The 22,646-nt window shown below is 26.1% G+C and overlaps 1 protein-coding gene across 2 annotated transcripts in view; it reads right to left on the bottom strand.

Annotated features, from left to right (window-relative positions):
• LOC114130574 (protein artichoke) overlaps window positions 1-22,646 on the bottom strand; it is a 33,658-nt gene that overhangs the window by 5,928 nt on the left and 5,084 nt on the right. For both annotated transcript variants that reach the window (XM_027995565.2, XM_027995568.2), the window contains exons 2-5: window positions 7,693-7,886; window positions 935-2,354; window positions 351-474; window positions 27-223 (exon numbers count right to left, since the gene is read on the bottom strand). In XM_027995565.2, coding sequence (XP_027851366.2) covers window positions 27-223; window positions 351-474; window positions 935-2,354; window positions 7,693-7,850 — 1,899 coding nt within the window. In that variant the 5' untranslated portion in view covers window positions 7,851-7,886. The remainder of the gene's footprint in view (window positions 1-26; window positions 224-350; window positions 475-934; window positions 2,355-7,692; window positions 7,887-22,646) is intronic.

The following is a 22,646-nucleotide window of genomic DNA, read 5'->3' as shown; positions in this document are numbered from 1 at the left end:
TTTTACTTAAATTAACTTAAACTCACGAGTAGTGGTAACTCCTTAAAAGTGTTCGGATGTATACTTAATAATTTATTGTCGTTTAATGTCAGTATTTCCAATTGGCTTAATCCACTAAATGCTCCATTATCCAGTTGTTGCATTGAATTTCCACCCAAATAGAGCCAACGCAATAAATTTAAAGCAATTAATGAATTTGATGGTACTCTATGAATACCATTATCTATGCAGATAAATTCAATGTATAATTAAACATTTAAAATATAAAATATTACAATATTACAATTTTACAATAATATTTTTAGTAACAAAAATAATGATAAAAAAAATTCATTCTCATATAACGTTACCTGAAACATCAAGAAGTTTCAAGGCTGGTAGATGTAAATCTGTTGAACCATCACTTGGCAAGCTCATAATTTTATTGTGAGATAAATATAAGTATTCAATGGCTCTTGGCATACCACCAACAAACTGCAAATCATATTTATATTTTATTTAAAGTTTATTTATGAAAATAATAATCTACAAATACTTAATAATACAACTGAGAGTTTTTTTTTAAAAAAATAACTAAATGTATATAATTTTATATTTTCATTAATTTTAAAATTACAAATTTAATTAGCTGATATAATACAAATAATTTTCTCGTATAATAATTTTTTTCTGAAAAATAAATGTATAAATAATACTTTGGTGTTCAGATTTGAAAGGATGTAAATAAACAACAAGTACGTTTAGGGTTAAGAATCAAATATAGAGAAATAATAGCTTCAACTTATAAAATAAATCATAACGATCAATTTATAGGAACAGAAGAATTTTAACCGAATTGTTGTAGTTTATTCAGAAATAGTAAACTAAGTTTTTATAATTTTTGTATTTTTATTTTCTAAACTAATATTTAGTATAAATAAAACAAAATACATACTTGATTAAGTCTATTGTGACTTGCGTCGAATTCGTACAAATGGTATAAGTGGGATAGTGTTAAAGAGTTTATAGAATCTATGTTGTTATGAGATATATTTATATGTTCTAAATTTGGAGTGTCGATAAAAGTGGTCGGATCTAATGATGAAACAGCATTGTGACTAATATCAAATCGCCTTAATGATGGCAATGTAGCTAGCATACGTCGTTCTAGTTTATCAAATTTATTAAACGATATGTCAAGACCTTTTAACATGGGTAAATTCCATAGAGGAATTGCTAGGTAATTGGACAGCGAATTATTTGCCAATCTCAATTCCCTTAACATTGGCATAGCAGTGAATGTTTCCCTGCCAACCCTTTGTAGTCTATTGTGTTCTAAGTACAACATTTCTAGCCTTGAATGTCCCTGTACTGATCCGTAAATAATGTCCTGCAACTGATTCCGACTGACATCCAGAAAACGTAGTTTAGGAAACATGTCTAAAATTAATCTTATTGTCATCGCATTGTCTATGGAATTTTCAGATAACCATAATTCTTCTAGATTGTTATCGCGAATGGGCGTGAATGATTCCGGGTGGATATGACGAACTTGATTTTTGCTTATGTCGATTGACTTTAGATTGGGCATTCGATGAAATGCGCCTCTACGTATATCACTTATCTTGTTGGTGGATAGATAGACATAACGCAACGACGGTATATCTACGAATGTGGCTTCATTAATGAATTCTAATTCATTTCTATCGAGTCTAATTGTAGTTAAAGAGGTCAAATCTCTAATTGCTCCTCCAATATTTGATGCATCAGCTAACTTGTTGCCGACTAACGATAGTTCAAGAAGTGATGGCAAACGAGCAAAAGCTCTAGGGTGCATCCACGTGATTCCACAATCCGTAAAATTTAACAAAAATAGTCGAGGCAAATCCTGTACAGTGCCTACGTCCAACTTTTGCATTTTTGGAGAACCAGTGATATGCAACTGTTCTAGAAATGGCAACCCCAAGAAATTGCCTGTTCCCATGTTTATCAATGAAGATGCTTCGATTTGAACATACCTCAATCTAGCTAAGCCAGATATTATTGGTAGTCGCGTTAATGATCCTGCGATTAACGATAGAGCTTCTAGTCTAGGTAATACCATTAAACTTTCCTCTGGAAAACTTCTAAGTTCTGCTTCTACTATAAACAATTCTAGTATGCTTGTTTCTTGATCAGATAACCAGTTTGAAGCAACTTTTTGAATTCCATTTTCACGTAACATTAATCGTATAATTTTTAAAGTTGAAAAAGCATTGGCAGGCATTGACGAAATGGCATTATTTTCTAATATTAGTTCGTCAATTGGATCTGTTACGGATGAAGCTAACTGCTTCAACTCATCAAATATGGTCTTCGAATCTCCATGACTACACCTGGAATTATATAAGTATCGAACACATTATTAATAAATTGAAAAAAAAAATTCTAGGTACCTATAAAACATAATTATAAGTATTAAAATATTAATGACAGCATGTAACTAAACTAACATTCAAGTTGAAAAACAATAATTGTGAAGTTAAATTTTTCTCACAATGAAAGAGAACGGATTTTATAAAAGCTTTGTATCTACTTCATAAATTTCTTCTGAAGAAATTAAGTTTCCTTTCACTATAGTTATTATTTTTATTAATAATTTATAATTTAGATATGAGTACTTACCAAATTATATACCTAATAATATATTTACTGTTAAGTAAATATTATTATTTATGTTGCATTAAATTTATTAGATATTATGTAATATATTTTTAAACTATAAAATAATAACAATGGTTCAGTGGGGCCCATTATATTCTTGAGAAATAAATAAAAATAAAAAAATGGTTGGTTTTTTTTTATACAGTGAATATTTTTAGTCTCATAAATTAATTTTAATATTTTTATCTTAAAAACCAATAATAAATTAAACTGCTTACTAATCTAATGTTCTGATAACTCTTTGGACAAAATTTAATAAATACATTATCAAGTTATTTTTCTTTTTTAAGAAAAATTAATTAAAACTGATAAAAATTTAAATTATGTCTTTTTAGTTGTATTCAGGTAATTGAGAAAAACATATTGCTCAATTGTATTTCAGATTTTATATAACCTACCTATTTGAGAACTGTTATATTACCTTTATAGTTATCAAATAAATCTAAAATAGGTAAATTGCAATACATTTTTTATATTTTAGATATAAATAAATTAAAACTCAATTTACTTAATTACTTGTAAATTTATTATGGTACGCATGCTATTTATAACAAAATCGTGGAAAACATATTCTTTCTAGTAGACGATGAAATCTATCTTATTAGTTATTACGTCTTCCTATTGTGTAATAAAATAATAGCGTGTCAAAACAATCACAATAAAAAAAAAACTTTCCTTCTTATACATAGTTATTAATGCCTAAAAACGTCTAGTAAAGATTAGTTTTGCTACAACCGCATATGGCCATGCAAAAAAAAAAAAAAACTAAAAAAAAACATTTCGGCATTTGACCAGTGTTTAAATCTATAAAATAAATACCTTTTTGCACCTTTTTTCAATCTATGAAGTTTATATCTATAGTTCTAAAACTAAAACTTTCATAGAACATTTTTTACTTGTTGGGTTTAAATACATGAACAATGACTATTCATCACCAGTTGACCATTTTAGATAGGTACCTATCACTAAAAATAATTGTGCTATGACATGTTGGTATCGTGGTCTTCAACTTAAATTATTGTAAAATTACTCATAATTGAAAATTAGGTAATCATATTCAGTGGCGGATTTATGGAAGGGGGGGGGGGTGTCCATGAGGTCTGAACCCCCAGACACTAATATATTTTATATATATATATATATATTTAATATAACGCATACACAGAGTCTGACCCCTAGTATACGTACATAAACACAATATAATATAACACAGGACCCCTCCCAGAAAATTTTTGAAAATCCGTCACTGATCATATTACTTGGGTGTAAATAGTGATAATACTAACATACATCGAAAGGGAGCTATGAACAAAAACATTTTATAATAGTATTAAATCTTTCTGACTATTGTAGTATAAGTGTATTTAATTACCTACGTATATTGGTACTTGTCGAATACTTTTTTAAATACTTTAAGTTTACCAACTATAATCGTCGTAAGAAGTACCTAATAATAATAATTCTATAATAGTTTTCAGTGTTTTTACGGAAACGGTAAGTTGTTAGATCAATAGGTCTAGTTGTTATTATTATAATTTGATCTAAAGATGCTAACATTTATTATTTATACCTCAAAGTTTTACAGATTTCTGTGATTTATTTTTAGTATTTTATCAAATTTAATTGTTAATTATACAGCAAAAAAAAAAATCACCCCTACTAAAAACCTTATTAGGTATAATTGTTTCGTAATTTACAAGCATACTACACTGACATATGCTACATGCCTACATGCATATACACTCATCCACACTTTCACAAAACATATAATATTACGTTTTGCCTGATGACTCCGACAACTGCTGTTGTTCGAGCTATTACACCATTACACACGCACCTAATCTTATATACATGTAATCTCCAAAGTGTTAGCGGGAACGAATAAAGTAATATTGATTGTTCAGATGTGCGTATTAAAGCTAAAAATATAAGCTCTTGGCCCATAAACCCATCAAGAGTAATTAAATTAAATTTGATATTACTTATTATTGGAACCTATTGAATATTATCTAATTTTTATTAAATAACTACGTAATTTTATTTTATTTTCAACACGTTAATAATATAATGTCGAAATTTAAAAAAGTAATCCATAAAATTGTTAGTTACATTGTAACAGATAGGTAAAGATAATGGTTGAAAATTTTAAACGCAGAGAAATCTGATGTTACTTATTGTAACAGTTGCTTATTAATATTCTAAAACAAAATAAAATATCTAGGTATATTATCTATTTAAATTGAAAAATATTTATAGATAAGTATGTATTTATATATCATATTTTATTACACTGTCTTCGGAAAATATATGTTATTGTGGGTTAGGTACTTATTTAAAATTGCTAAAATTCCTAACTAAAATATTAATTGAATATTGAATGTCGGATAAAACTTAACTAATATCTAGAAAATAATAATAATATATGTACACAAAAATATAACGAGAAACTAACAACTAAATTTATAAAAGTGATGTATTTCTATAAAGGAAATTATCTATACATACCTGCTCATTAGTTATCTGTTTTTTATTAAGAAAGAAGTGTCTACGATTTTTTGGTTAGTTTTTAGATTATATTTGCAACGGGGTATATGATATGGCAAATTATATAATGGAACGAGTAAAATGGGAAGGCATTTTGAAATTAATTCTATACTCTCCAATAATATAAAATAGAAGAAAATTTGGTTTAGCAAAATACACAATAATATATTTGATTGTACTAATAATATTTCAATATTCAAAAATATTAGCAAATTACATTTCTGAGTTTAGATCTTAATTTCGTTTGAAGTTTTCTCTCATTATTAATTTTTATTCAATCTTAAAATTTTAAAAATTTCAACGTGAATTACACAATATGTTAGTATAAAAATTAAATTGAAAAGTGGAATTTCGTACAAAAGTGAAATTATTAATTGATAAAAAAATTCTAATCCGTTTTCAAGAATCTTACGTGTTTGATAAATTAATATAATGAATAATGATGTAAAGTCTACACTTTCAACGAATTAAAAAACGTTTTTGTGCGTAACAGCGTGATAATAAATTGTAAAATATGCAAAAATATGCAATTAATGTTATATATACCATTTATTTATAACTATATATTTATATTAAAAAAAAATTAACATGTTTTAAAATCGGCGATTGTAAACTGAGCTCAAAATACAGGTAAACACAAAATCACACATGTAAACTGCGCCCGGGTAAAATTTTAAAAATCAATTTTAAAATTATCTTTAGTCTATACTTAATTCATTACGGCCATATAATATGAATAATTAAAAATCAAATATAATTAGGAATTAAAAAAAACATAATTTTAAAAAGTAAAATAATTACAAATATTACAAACAATAAAATATTGTGGATACATATTCATCAATTGGAGTTGATCATTATTATATTTGTTAATTAAATTTTGTAACTTTTCGAGTTTTTTTTGTTTTGTTTTAGAGTTTTGGTGTTTAAAGGGTTCATTATACTAATTTAGTTTGATGTATACTTCTATTTGTACTTTAAACTTTTCTATGGCCATGAAAATATTTGGATAACGTGTTGGTATTTCTTGACGAAAATAAAATTTCTGTGATACACTTAAAAAGTACACAATTTCTAAACATAGAGACTTTAATAAGTCAAAATTTAATAAGTTAATAAGTCGGGTACATTATACGTTTTTAACATAGATAACATTTTCGGCGCAGTTTACAAAAATAAAGGTCATTTGGGAGCAGTTTACGTATGCCCTTTAAAATTATTAATAAAATATTATTCTTAACTATTAACGCTATTGAAATGTATTACACGAAACAATAGTGTTAAATTTTTCAAAACTGAATGATCTTCTTAGACATTTACGTGTTCTTATATTTAATAAGATTCCGTTCGATATCACATGACGTAAAAACGTCTATAGTAACGAAACATACCGTAAAACATGCATTTTTCGTATTTCTTTAATTGAAATATGCAATAAAATGCATTTTGTCCTAAATATGTAGGTATGTGCAAAATAAAAACACCACCATTTGCATCATTATGAGATAATTTTTAGAAATTACTGACAAGCAATAATTAGAAGTTGCAAAAAAAATATACCATTGCATACAATATTAATATTAGCCCTATTACTCTAAACGTTGCCTATATTGAACTCCTTAAAAAACGAATTTCTTGTTGACTTCGCTTTGTGCCAAGTGCGTCAGAAACTCAGAACTCGTCTGTTATTGCGTACCTATCTAGCTTTAGTATACCATACGCGTCTGTAGTAATTCCAATATAGAATATATTATTGTGTTGTATAATAATTAATATTTATTAATACATAGAAAACATTTATTAAAATATACTTTAACGCTCATGTTTAAAATAAAAGGGCAAAGACCAGAAAAACATGTTATTTACGCGAAGGGGACATTTTACCGCACTCGACGAAAACGACGTGCATTATTTCCATAAATAAGTATATTATTAATGAGATCACGCCACCTTTTAACAGCGGTGCATATTTATTAATAATATTCGTCCCTATACGTCATTGTTAGGACTCGTATGAATTCGAGTAGAAAACCTAGCATTATTCAGAAGGTATAGTTATCCGTATTGTAAGACTATTGCTCGTCGTGGACTTCGTCACAGCCATATTCCCGCGAGTTTACGGTCATTCCCAATTTTAGTTCTGTAGTATAGCAGTAAGCTATTTTATTTTACATTTTGTTGTTTAAGCTTAATAAAGAACTTGTTTATCTTAAACTTGAAGCATTAAGTGTTTTAATTTAAATAACTACCTTTCTCTACAACGACTCAAGCACAACTACGAAACGTGCTACGTCGTTTAAATAATATTAAAAGTTGTAAACGGTCGCTGCAGTGTCCTGCACAGCGACTACTATACATCTATCGTGTTTACTAATATGCATTCGATACCTATACCTTGGACCGTGTATACGGTTTTGACTACAGATCAGAATTTCTGAGAGATGTTATGACAGTGATGATACTCACCATATCTGAATTTCATTGTCTCGGCTGGAACACTTGCATCGCCGGACGGCATCACTTGGCTGTGGGCACGTAGCCGCCGCGACACGCGGCGTCCTCGCAGTCACAGCTATGGCGATGATGACCCATAGCAGTGCCAGCAGACCGTCGGTGGACCGCATTGCGTCGTCATGACCTCAACCGGTCACGGTCTTCTCCTGTTACAGAAGACAGTGGTTAATTTTGCAAATAAAAAAGCAATTATTATTCATTTTTAATTCAATTTTAATTAATTTGTATTAGGTATACGTATACGTATTTTTTACGTAATTGGGTTTCGTTAATTACCTACACGACAAGTGTGACTTGTAACAGTTGAATGCTCCTTAAAATCCAGTATACCTACGAAAATTAATTTCTGCGTAGTCTAATTTTTCCGTAATTTTTGATTATTAAGGGGAATGGGGTCGTAATTATGATACACATAATGTAAACAAGCAATACTTCTTTAAAAACTTAATATACCTACCTATTATAGAACGTTAAAAAAATTATTTTGTAATGCTAATATTTAAATATTTATAACATTTGATTTAAACCAAATGATTGTTGGAATAGCATAAAACATTAGAAACGAAAATCAATAATAATTAACTACAGAGAATAAAATATGTTTAACCTATACACACTTTGAACTACGCGCTTTTCTTTTCGTTATTACACAGTGTGTGTGTCGTTATTGCCACCCACAATTTTAAGCCCTGAATTGATTAAAACAAAATCATAACTAGAAAATGTATAAACCGAATCAACATAATAATTATATAGCCCGAAATTCTAAACAATAAATTTATAAAAAATACCATTTAACGGTATTAGTGATTTTGCATACACTCGTTAACATTTCATAAAATGTATACATTTTTTATACTGATGTTCGTGTAAACATAACATGCATATAGCATATTACTTGTTTAATTTTATGTAAAGTAATTTATATAAAACAGAACATTACTCTACTCTATACCCGATGATAACTTACAGTATTATATTCTCCAGTGGTTCGATGTACTTATAATATATTAATATTATTATTCAGTAGATAACTATTATAGGTACCATGTACAGTACTTAAATAACGCTATCTGACCGTAGTCTCGGTCGTTTGCGACTAGCGTTTTAATAAATTATATTATGTATAATATAGGAATTTAATGAATATTATATTTAAATTTATGATTGCAGTAACGTTAGGATAACATAATATGAATAAAATTATAAACAGATAAACGTACACAATGTACAATATACAATGGTAGTATACTACGTATTATATATTATACAATTGCAGTTTAATTATTTATTGTTCGGTATATATATATTATAATTTATAAGTAAATATTTTAAATTTTAATGAAACGCAACATTAGATCGGTTTCCTTCCTCAGTTTCACGTGTTATATGTTACACCGTTTACATATAATATATTATATATAACATAAATCGCGTATCACACTTTCACGATTGTGACTCTCGTTTTGAGTTCACGCCAGATTAGATCTTGTAAATACCATCGAACCAATTACACCGAAATAGTATTATGCATGAATACAACCATATTTGTTTGTATTTTTAATTGTAATTATAAACACTAATATATAAAATGTATGTATAATATATATATGTACCTATATACAGGGTTTTTAAAAATAAATAATGTTAACTGTTTAAATTAATTTTAGTTATTACAACAACTACTTTTAGAGAATAAAAACAGAGATGTAAATAATAAGAAAACACCCTAGTTTAGGAAAATAAAAATATATACAAATTACAACTTTTGTCTTTTTTTTTATTTTAGATTCTGAACGGAATGACTAATGATCGATATATTATATTGTACCAGATTAACAATGTTGTTTTTAAATAATTTGTTTCTTGTAGGTATGTGAATAAGAGATTCTCATACCATTTTGTCTATATAGTTTGTATTTTAAAGGGATAACGAATAATAAAAAAAATTGTGGACAACTCTTTTCTGTAAAGAGTATAGACAGTATTATAAGACGTGTCGTTGTGTCGAGTATTCATGAGGTACTCGCTTACGAACATTAGATAGGATACTGTAACAGATGTGTTAAATTTGAATTTAAATTATATTCTATCAATTGCTTAGGTACTTGAAACAATATGAATAGAGGCTGTTTGTCATTTTTTATTTCTAAGGAATTTCATTATACATTTTATAAATAAATATTTATTGATTGATGATAGTAGATCAAGCGTCCATTACACATTTTTGAATTTGACAAATGATACATTTTGTGTTATTTGTATGTTGCTAGTTTGTTATTATTATATCAACTAATTAAGCTTAACTAAGATAATCTTAAAACAGGTAAATATGTTAATGTATATAAAATACCCCCGTTCACATAAATATTATTTTTTTTATTTAATTATTTAATTTCGTAAAAATATAAACTTGAAATGTTTATAGGAAAAATGTATTTTTTAATAATTTAAATTTCCTTAAGTTCAATATAGATACATTTTAAATTTTTTATCTTTTTGATTAAGCATAATAATAATGTTATCAACTTTCATAAATACCTATATGATAAATGATAATAATAAAAAGCGTTTTGTATTTCTGTAATTCATAATTTTTTAATTAGGTACAAATTATTACAATGAAATAACAAACATCAATATAGGATAATCCTTATTATAAGTTTATACATCCAATCTTATTGAAATTTGAACTTCAATCGCTCACAAAAAAGTGATTGGGCTTTTCATTAAACATTTGTATATACTTTATTAGGTATAGTAAAATAAATTTATAAAGAATTTTTATATTAAATTTTTAAGTAAAAAGTGTTAAAGTCAAATATTTTATGAATTTTTAACTTCAAAATAATTTACAACAAATTAATTGTTATTTTTGACATTTTTAACTGTGGTAAAAATTAACATCGTATGAGGAACCTTGTATTAAATTATAAAAAAATTAATCTATTGAATTTTTGTGAAATACTTTTTGTTCATTAAATACGAAGAAATTTAGCGAATTTAGGTAAACATTACTAGGCTGTACATTAATTGTCGAGTGTAATACTCATTGAGAAATAACTGTTAAGTGTAATATCATTGCATACGAAAAATGACTAAGCAAATGGTCTGTCAGAGTGTCAGCCTATAATTCTTTATTATATTATGTATATATTTTATGATATATTTACTCGTATATTATTATTACCATTAGAGTAATTTATTTACTATTAAACAATTGGTTAACTTAATTTTGGTCAAAAAGTAAAAACATTGCATTATAAAATGTCTTTGTGTGTATAAAATATAATAAAACGTTAAGTTTCAAATACCTAAGAATGATATTTTTTAATTAAAAATAACAAGCTTATATACTTCGTTTAAATATGGAATTTCTATCACATTTAAACTTCAATTGTCTAAAAAAAAAAATTAAGTTTATAAAATTTTTAAATTTTTTATCATAATATAAACTACCTACTTATGGTTTTGAAAACCCCCGAATTCAATTTTCAATTTTTATACATCATAGCTATATAAATTGAATATTTTATACATTTTTAATTTTCAAAATAATGGCAAATTTTAATAAAAAAATACGAAGGAATCTTGTGTTACATTTTTAATTTTCCTCATAAATCAAACTAATGTTGTTGACAATTATTGAAAAAAAAAACGTAAACAAAAATGTTATTATGTTTGTAAGTATAAAATGATAATATGAATATTTCAAGTATTTAGCATTTTTTTTAAAAATTATAACAAAACAAAATATCAAAAATTATTTGAGGAGAAATAGTTATTTTTTGTGTAAATTTATCCTATGTCCTACAATTTTGAACTTCCATGGACAACCCATAAAACATTAATGTTTCATGTACATTTTTTTTTATCATAATATAAACTTATAATGAACCTTGTATAACACTTTCAAAGCTTTTAAATCAGTAAAAATTGCTTATTGGTAATAATTAAAATTTTTTAAAAAAATCAATAATTTATCTTCTATCAAATATCTAAAAAAGATTTTAAATATTTTGAAAATTGTATTATTATATAGATTATAGAATGCTGATATATATATTCACAGAAAATTTATTATCCTATGGATATTCGTTTTTGAGTTACACTAACAAACAAAATCTTTTTTTCTTGAAAATTAGTTTTGTTCTAAAAATTCATAATATATAACTATATATATATGTATGTATATATATCAATATAAAAATACCTATAGGCTATATTGTGCTATTTATATGAAGTAATAATTACTATGCAATATTGTATGCGATTTATTTTTTGCAAGAGCCAAGAATCGGTTCAACCGTATTATTCATAGAAATATAAACTATAATCGTTTCCGCTTCAAATTGTTTTTCATCATAATATACCATGTTCCTATTCAAACTCAACTATACATACAACAGAGCGACTTCCATTTTTTTTTTAATTTACAATTTTAATTATTTTTTAATTTTATAAAATTAGGGTAATGTTTGAAACTTAAATGTTTGTCATGATATGGATGCTAAAAGTTACTGAAAACAACACCAAGTCAGTCACGGAATGTACTTGTGGTAAACGTTTTAAAACATGAAAAATATTTAATGCGAACATCAGAATATGTGATCAGGGATCGATGGTATGGATTGTGATAGGCTATTGGACTACTGGCCGTAGGCTACTGCCACCGATATAACATGCATCGACTTTCGATATCGTCACGCGATAGAAGTCTCACTACAAATGCTTGTGGAAATTTCCACTCCAAATTCAATTCAAATTTTTATCATCATAATCCTAATGTATTCAAAATAATTGATGTTTTAAAAATTGTTTAAAAAGTACGTACATAAAAATAAGAACATCAAATTGTAATATACTTTAAGAAATAAGTAAAAAAAAAAAAACGAACAAAAACAAAATTATATCAATAGCAAAATATCAGATTATAATATAAAAAAATAACACAGTATGACTATTTGAAGTATTAGAGCTTTTGGAATTAACCACATAAAATTTAATTTGAATTATTATTTTATAATTAGTATTTAGTATCTTATGATATGAAATAATATATTATATTATCATATACACTTACAATATGTAGACTATAAATTATATACGAGTATATGGACTGGATTTAATTAAAAATTGGAGTAGACTTTTTTTACAAAAACTAAAATTAACAAATTTTAACCACACCAACTAAGTAGTCAGTCCTAAATCTGAATAAAGTAATCTAGTTGCTATTTAAAATTAAAATTAGAAAATGTTTTCTTTTCTCTAGCGAGGGGTCAAAAAAAATATCATTCAATTATAATAAAAATTAATTGTAAACCTAAACTTTTCGAGTTTAAGTTTGTATGAAATTGAATATTTAAACGTAAACTAAAACTATATTTGCTAGATTGGAAATGGTTCATGGTTTAGCAACAATTTAGATGCTTGCTCACAGAATTTTTCTTCACCATTTTCACGACATTTATTTTGTTACCTACAGTTATTGCACACAGAAAACTCGTAATCATCGAATTCGAAAGAAAAAAAACTTTATTTTTGTAATATTAATATAATATATGATTAATACGTTACATAAAATATGGATGATTGAATAAAATAGTTCACTTCGAGTTGAGTTCGGATGTCGAAATCTAAAATATAGTATAATATAATGAAACTGAAATGTGCATGATGACAGTTGTAAGTAAATTATGAAAACTATTTAAAATGAGGTTATTTAAGCCTATTACGGAAATTGTCGGATAATTAGAACATTTCGTTGGGTTCTGATTCAAAAACAGGTGCATTAGGACCATATTTTCACTAAATAATAAATTCATCGATTTGCGTTCATATTTGCATATGACACTCCTATATTAAAAATAACGTAAATCACATTTTTAAGGGACTTGAACAATGTGCAGGTCGTCAAAACGAAATTATTGTTTTTAAATGTATTGATACAATATACACATATACACATAGACACATATATTATGTATACCTTCTATCTAGTAATCTATTCTATATATTTTTTTATCTTATCATTGTAGTTTAGTAGTTATTAGATCATTTTATATTATTGGGTATATTAGATATAAATCAATTTCGTTTGAGTAGAAATCCAATGCAAATTGATGACAGCATTAATTATTACTACAACATTCATGTAATGTAAAAGTGAACGAAATGGTACAAACGACAAGTTGATTTGAAACTTCTGTGTAACGTTTATGTGACAAAATGTTGTACGATAAGAATAAGATAATTCAGTATTTTTTTTTTTAAATAAATAAAAAGTTATATATTTATATTTTTTTTCTAGTATCTATCTACGTCCCTGTATATGAATGTATTTAATTAATTCAAATTATGTATTCATATATTATAATTTAATACTTATTTGAAGGAATTTATTTTATACACACAATATTACTTATGCATAATTTATAGTTATAGTGAGATTCGTGGTATAAATAACTTGTAATTAGTATAAATATTTTGAAAATTGCATTATGAATAGAAAAAAATTGCTAAAAAATGTTAAAGGAGGCAATTGTTATTTTTCTTTTAAATAATATCTAAATTGTATCAAAATTTGAACATTTTAAACTGTAATAACTAAAAATAAGTTCATAAAAAAAATTGTGACTATAATATTGTCACAATTTTTAAATTATTATAAACAATTATTTTTAAATATTTTACTATATCTTCAAGATTTTTGACTAAAAACATAACCTAAATACAACAGTAGCTCCACAAGAGCCAAATATATTTAAAAATTATATCGAGTGTAGAAAATTATTTTATTCGTTTTTGATGAAAACGTCATTTCTACGATGATTCAAACATTAAATAAAATTAATTTTCCCAAAAACTGATGTAGCTTAAATATTTATGTTGCTTTGTAATATTTTATTGGTTATTCTTAATTATTTAAAAAAATGATTGAGAATTTCCTTTTTTGCCAGAAGTACCTACTAGCTATAGATCAATTTTTCTACCAAAGACTACCCTTAATATTAAGAATTTTTTTTTTGCTCCAAATAGTTACATAGAAAATAATCATTACATCTTTGTGAAACCAATGAAAACAAACATATATTAACGTATATTATAATATTTTCTTCCAGAAAAACCTATAAGTGCGTAACATATAAACTCTAATGATAATATGAAAGTGCATACCTAATGACTAAAGATTATAATATAAGGTTCTCATTACTCAATTAATATGTGCCATCACCATGTCTATTCAGATGATTGTTATTTGTTGATGCAGACTCTACAGTATGTTGAAATTACTAACTGCGACATACATGATATTTCTATACGTGTAATGTGTATATTGTATTTACGATAAGTATATAGGTATAAGTATTATTATTTTAATAATAATCATTAGAAACATTTTATATATACATATACTGTGTAAAAAATACTGAACGAGTAATAAAATGATAAAATGTTGCTATAGAAAGTTTTAATTTAACATTTTAAACATTTTATGTAAGTGTGACTCGATTAATAAATGTGTGCTTGTGCGTAAATGGTGTGTATAATAAAAACACATAAAATAATTATTGTTAACTAATTACAAATTTTACATTAATTGTACACACAAATCAATATGATTATATTTTAGAATGTTGCACTTATATTTTTGTATTTAATAGTCAAGTAGACGAATAGGTACCTAATGTTTTTAAGGAATGCTAGTTTTTTAAAAAATAATAATAATAGTGCTGAATATGATGACGAAAATTGTATCTATAGAGTATAGACTATAAGTATAAAATGTGTTTAACAACTATATATTATTTAATTATTAATAGGTAGATCGTATAGGCAGGTGCGGATCCAATAATATATTTCTGGGTGGGCCCGTAAATTTAACCACAAAAGATAATACAGTAAAATTATGATTGGATGTAAAATATAGTATTGTTTTGTTACTCTCCATGCACGATTACTAAGTATATAATATATATAATAAATTCTAAAACTTATAAATAAAAATTCTAGAATAACAACTTAAATGCCAATATTCAAAATTAAAGTTATTGTTTTTGAAAATTTTGGGGGAGCCCGTGCCCACTCGGCCCACCCTCTGGATCTACGCCTGCGTATAGGTATATCGCATTATTCCGTATTAGTATACATACTTAGATGCTATTGATACGTAAAATAACACATTATAGAGAAATACAATATAAACGATAACAATTTTATATTAAACATTTTTTAAATAGTACATAAGTTTTTATTGTATTATGAATCGTAGTGAAATCATATTAGTTAGGTATCTATATTATTAGATGTCTATCTAAAAAAAATATGTAATATTATGTAGTGGATAATTAATAATCTTAGGTATAGACTATAGTGTATTAACTATTAAATATAATGTAATATATATAATATATATTTAATCTAAAATCTAAATACGACTTTGCAATATGATGTGCAATTTTTATACTCCTCGTTTAATTCATAATAATATTAACTATTTCGTAAATATAATATTGCATAAAAAAAAATTATCTAATTGGAATGTTCTACACTATGAATAAAATTGCTACAGAATAATTAACGAAAATAAAACGTAAACGAATTTCGACCTGTTGCTGTGTAGGTGGTACTATATTATATGGAATAACAATAAAAGCTTTTTCAAAATACAGCTGACATACATAATTAACACCGTTATCATTATCATCGGCAAGGGAAAGTGTTAACGAGTGTTTTGAGCCGAAGTTCCTGCTATTCCTGCCCATTTCATTGTCGGCATTAATCAGTCCTCAGTCTCTAGCTTAATAATAATTGTTTTTGTGTATATTGCTTGCGTTTTAGAAATCGTGGGCGATAAAAAAAAAATTAAATAAAAACAACAAACTCATTTGTTTTTTCATTTTGTTCTTATCATTATAATAATAATAATATTAAAATTATAGGTCATATTATAATCTTCAAGATTACTTAAGATTTGTAAAAAAAAAAACTTAGGAGCCTATCAAGAAATACAGGAATTTAAATAATTTAATCATATTACGAGATAGTTGACGTACTTTTGATACATATCCGTAATAATATGGGTTTGATTACGTACGACGTGCATTTTTATTGATATTTTTTTAACATATTTTTATATTTTGACGGTTAACTCAAATAAAATGCTACAGCTCATTATGACTATTTAACCATTACTATAATATAAATGCGCTTTCGTCATTGTGTTAGAAATATAGCGTTACTACACGTCGTTATTTATAGGCTGAAATCGATTTTAATTAAAAAAAAAAAATGTACCTACACATTGAGCCATCGGTGACAACGTAGTGAAACATCAATCGGAAATAATAAACCTGTACACAACTGCATTATTTAGTTGCATCGAATTTAAATTTTAAACCTGCGCTGGTGACAAAAACCTATGTATAATGTATACAAATTATATTCATACAAGTAATATTTAAATATTATTGTCGTATAATAAATGTAACTTAACAATTAAGTTTAATGACGGTTAAATACTTTTATGGGTAGGTATCTGCTATTTACGAGTAGGTACACGAAAATAATATATTATATGCGTACAACATTGAACATTATTATGTCGTAAATTTATATGCTGCAAGTTATAATTATAACACTAATGTTTATTATGTACTTATCATATTTATCATAATATTCTGGGTAATAAAATAGCTGGAAGGCTATCATACCTTTCATAATAAAATATTTTTTTAGACCAGTAAAATACAGTGATAAAAATCATACTATCTGAGAGAAATTTGATTTTGCCAAGCATTAAAGACGCAGTTTCTTGTATGTTTGGAGAAGACTATGTCCATAAAATAAATGTTATCAAACGATAGGTACAGTAAATCGTAGAAATAAAGAGTTATAGGTATAACCGTTGTACCAACTAAAGTTAAATTTGAATTTATAAGTAATACGTTTTATTTATTTATAATATTTTTATTTAGTGAAAACAAAATTCTAGAACTCTTAATCCAATAATACACATCGTTTGTAAAACAAACACTGTACTCATCGTGAAGCATCTGATACAAACGTTTTTATTTAAGTTCTGTTTGATATATTTTTCTAAAATATAAGTGCAGCAATAATATAAGTGGCTGCGTGATTATATACCTACGTATGTGTTGTTATTATTTTTGGAAGACGAAGTGTAATTCAAAACGAATCGTTTCTATAATTCTATTCGTTTCGATTATTATTTAGTCTCTCTCTAAAACATAAATTTCACAGCGAATCACTTGCGCGTATACTTAGGTATATATGTGCGTGTAAATTATTATACCTACCTAACTGCCACGCGCGTCTTATTGATAAACGACGAAATTGATGAACCGTGAATAACCTATATATTATAAATAATACGTATAAAACTATAAAATTAGAAAACTACAATCAGAGTGGGTACAATAATACGAATAGGTGCCTACATAGGCACCTTTATAAGTAAATATAATATTTATAATATTTATTCGTAACTACTGTACGCAACTGTAAATATAACTAATCTAACTTTATAAATATCTTTATTTGTCAGTTTTTTCAGTGATCACATTATGATAATAATTTTCATTTTGATAATAACGAGAAGTATATACTTAATAGACGAATAGTAGTATAGTATATAGTAGTACCTAACAGTAAGTCAATAACCATAATATTAAAACAACAGTAGTTTGTGGTAAAAATGTATACCTAATAGTAATGTTTATTTAATCAAGTGAATAAAGCGAATTAAACGGATAAAACGGATTATATAATTTTATCATTTAAATACTTCTGTTTCTTAGAAAAACTTAGCTGTCAACTACTGTCAATAACTATTGATCATAATATTCCTTTCTCCAATTAATAGAGATACCGTAAAATGAAAATATGGTACCTTACAACCTCATCTTACACTTAAAAATAGATTACAAAGTATAATATGTAAAAGACAGAAGGATACATTTAAAACTTGGAGGCCCGTGTGATTTAGATTTAATATGAGAGTGTAGAAAAAACGCCTTTCTGGCCCCCGACCAAAATCCACAGATCCACTTCCCCTTTTTTCCGGATAATTATTTTAATTTTATGTATTACAATATTATACATCTTGTTTAAGAGGAGAAGCTAAAGACCCTTAATTTTGGACCAGTAGCTAATTACAATTATTTAAAGTTTAGACAATATCAAAGTATCCGCGACATGTAACCAGGATTTTTTTTTAGAGTGAAATGCTATAATTTTATATTTCAATATCAGTTAGGGTGGTTCCACACATAGGTACTTTGTTATATTAATCAATTTTATTAATAATAATATCAAACATGAAATAAAACCATAATATTGCAACATATATTTTTTAGATATCTAAAACTAATGTACCAAATACATTTTTTTTATAAATATCGACATATGACTACCATGGGTAATTAGGGATGTTAAACTACACTTAGACTACCATAATTGTCTAGATAATTTCTATGCCACTGCGGAGTATAGTGCACGAAATACCGAAAATTCGGAGGAAAAGTATAAAACAATTTTGTTATAATACGCATAAATGATAAATGTAATAAAATACTTTGTAGTTTGTGCCTTAGTATAATATCTACTATCGACGCATCATATAGGTACTATACTATATTATATGCGTACCCAGCGGGGCCGATATACGTATAAAAAACCTTATGTTGCCAACTAGACCCAATTATTTAACCACCCATCACCTACCTTGGTATACATATTTTTTCTTAATTTATCTATCTTACAGTATTTGCAGCAGATAATTAATTTTACTTAATAGTACCTACTAATTTGATGACTGATGTTAATATTGACTACTATTCTTCCACTGAACATAAAATATATACACCATAATCAGATGTGAATATTATATATTTGTTTTATGCAACGTTTGAAACATCTATTCTTACCCACACACCCGTCAGTCGTCACCCACCCACCCAAATCGTGTTGCGGTCGCGACGGATAGGCATAGGGATCGGCGCTACTGTAGCCACGTACCTAATACCTATACATATAATATAATATATAATAATGTAATAATAATTCTTGTACGGTCTACGGATAACTACAACATTAATTCTCGAACACCGAAAGAACAACAATTAAACAACAGTTACTGGGTCACTGTTTGTTGTGTTTTATTATCCATATTAAGGCGAAAAAAAGTACCGCAATAATAATATCGGACCCAAGTTCCGGGCAAGTTCAGTGAATGGAACCCGCGGCCGCGCAGAATGCGATTCGAATGCAATAGCGTTACTGTAGCAGTGAGCATAGTGTTATAATAATATACATTATAATGTGTTGACGAGGTTTGCCTACGAAGCCGTGGAAAGAGACAAATTTGGCAACGTCATTGCAACACGCGCGAGTGTACCTATATAAGCATGGTATTACGCGTGTACCCGTGTGGACATGTAATAACTAATAAGATATACATATTTCGTGAACATTTATACAATAATACATATTATTATAGGGTTATCTAGTATGCCTGATAATATTTTTCATTTGATAATTTACCTATTTATTTGAATTCTGATTTTTAAAATATTACTTTTATTAATACGTTTTTGCATATACCTATTATAACATAGGTGTAGTTAAAAACAATATAGAATGTTATAGTAAATGACCAAGTTAATATAACTTAGAGACCCTCATTAGTTTTGTATTTTTATTTATTATTTGCCAAAAATCACACGGACGGAGCTATTGTCGAGTAACTTGGTATTGTTGTAACTTGTAAAAGTTGGTAGATATACATATTGATGCTCCTTCTCAATTTTTTCAGATTATCTTTATCGTTTGAATACTAATTATGGTATAAAAATAATCTAATTTATCGGATGATACGGCTGATCAAAGAGAAGGATTTTTAATCAATTAGTTACAAATAATTATTAAATATTTTATCTAACATTCAACACGTTCGTATTAATTGTTATACATAATTATTTTATGTTTGTAATTATCAAGTTTATTATGCTTAATTTTTCTATAAATTGATAATATATATTTTGAGCTAAATTTTTATTATTGGGTTTCACACGAAAAATTTTATAGATAATTATAAATAAAATAAAATATACATTTGTGTTTTTATAAATTATATTTATTTCTATGTATGTTAAAATTTTTTTGACCAGTAAAAATACTTTTATTTTAAACGTTGAGGTGATCTTTAGTAACCAATTGGATTTTTGTAACTGATAAAAAAAAATTAAGAATAAACTGTAAAATTTACACAAAATTGATTTGGTTTTTTTTTGTAATTCAAAAATAAATAAATTGAAAAAACTTGATATTTTTACCCATTATTGATATCACTATTTACTAGATAAGAAGTAATTTTGCCACTTTTTATGATACATTGATACTTATAGGTTTTTAAATTATTGATGTTTTTAGTTGTTTCTTGATTTATTTATATTAATATTTAGATTAATTTAAAACGATACATGTATATATAATTTTAATAAGCAAGCTTAAATATATAAAAGATCAATAGAGAAAGGTCAACTATTTATAAGTGTTTGAAAATGTAAAACAAAATCCTAAATAATGTATAAAACATGTTGAAAATACATACTTCAATAAACAGTTTTTTTTTTAAATATTTTAAGTTCAAATTTTTTAAAACAAACGTTTATAATAAATTATGAAAATTTTCAAGTTATTTTGTAATTAAAGAGTTAAACTTAAGTGAAAATTATTTGTGTAAATAAGGTTTAAAAGAATTTAGCATAAAGTTCTTCGTAAGTTTGCTTGTATACTGAAACCTAAAATTCTAAAATTTTTAGAAGAATAATTTATTTTTAAAGTTTAAATTTAGACGAAATAAGATATATAGATGAAGAGTAATATTTTAGTTATTTTATTGAAATTCAAAAATATTCGTTGAGACTTGAAATTTGTTCATGTATTATTGTATTTTACGTATATATAGGTACAAAATAACATTTAAAAAATATTTAGGTTAATTCAAGCTATTTCCTTTTTATTCTATGAACACCTAATCACATCGCTTTATTCGATAACTCTGTATAACTCAAAAGTTAATAAAGATGATGAATGATATAAATATTCTACTAAATATACTTATGACAGGTTTGCATGAAAAATGTATACATTTAATGGTTCATCAAAATTTAATTGACCAATCTTAAACCAAGAAATCTTGTTCAGCTCACTATAAAGTATAAATTCACTAAATGCTTAGTGATTGTTCATGTATATTAGTATTTTAGTAATATCGTCTGACAGATAAGCTTTGCTCAGAATCGACACATTCAATACAGTGGTCAGTAATTAGGTGTCAATAACAAGGTACTCTCGGCATCTATTTTACAGTAGACTGCAGAACTATACCACTTGCCAATTTTTTTTTTGTTTCTTTTATTTTTTTTTGAGGTAATTGGAAATGAAATCATAAAATTTTTAATTTAGAAAGCTTAGGTTTTATATTTTCTCTTAAATCTATTTTGTATAGAGATTTCAAAATTAATTTTAACAAATTAATCACGGAATGGTAGCAAGTATGTTGGTGAATCATTCGGTATATTAAATGTTTTATACGACATATACGACAGAGTATAAGCACTCACGCATAATATGTAAAATATAATATTAAGTATATACGAGTACCTACCTATTTATTGATAATTACGTGGTCATAAATTTAATTCGAAATTACTTATCGACATAACGGTGTTGACTCGGCGCTGAACCGATGACAATAATTCACGGTCAATTTGAAATTTATGTCATTGATGTTTAATGCATACATGCAAAGCATACATATGAAAGATTTATGGTTCCTGCGTGCAGTTTGAAAGACAGTTTGGCCGTGTCGAAAACCCAAA

This window comes from Aphis gossypii, chromosome X (genome assembly GCF_020184175.1).
Source record: "Aphis gossypii isolate Hap1 chromosome X, ASM2018417v2, whole genome shotgun sequence".
In the NCBI taxonomy this organism is placed as follows: Eukaryota; Metazoa; Arthropoda; class Insecta; order Hemiptera; family Aphididae; genus Aphis; species Aphis gossypii.
This window is presented reverse-complemented; position numbering and strand designations above follow the sequence as displayed.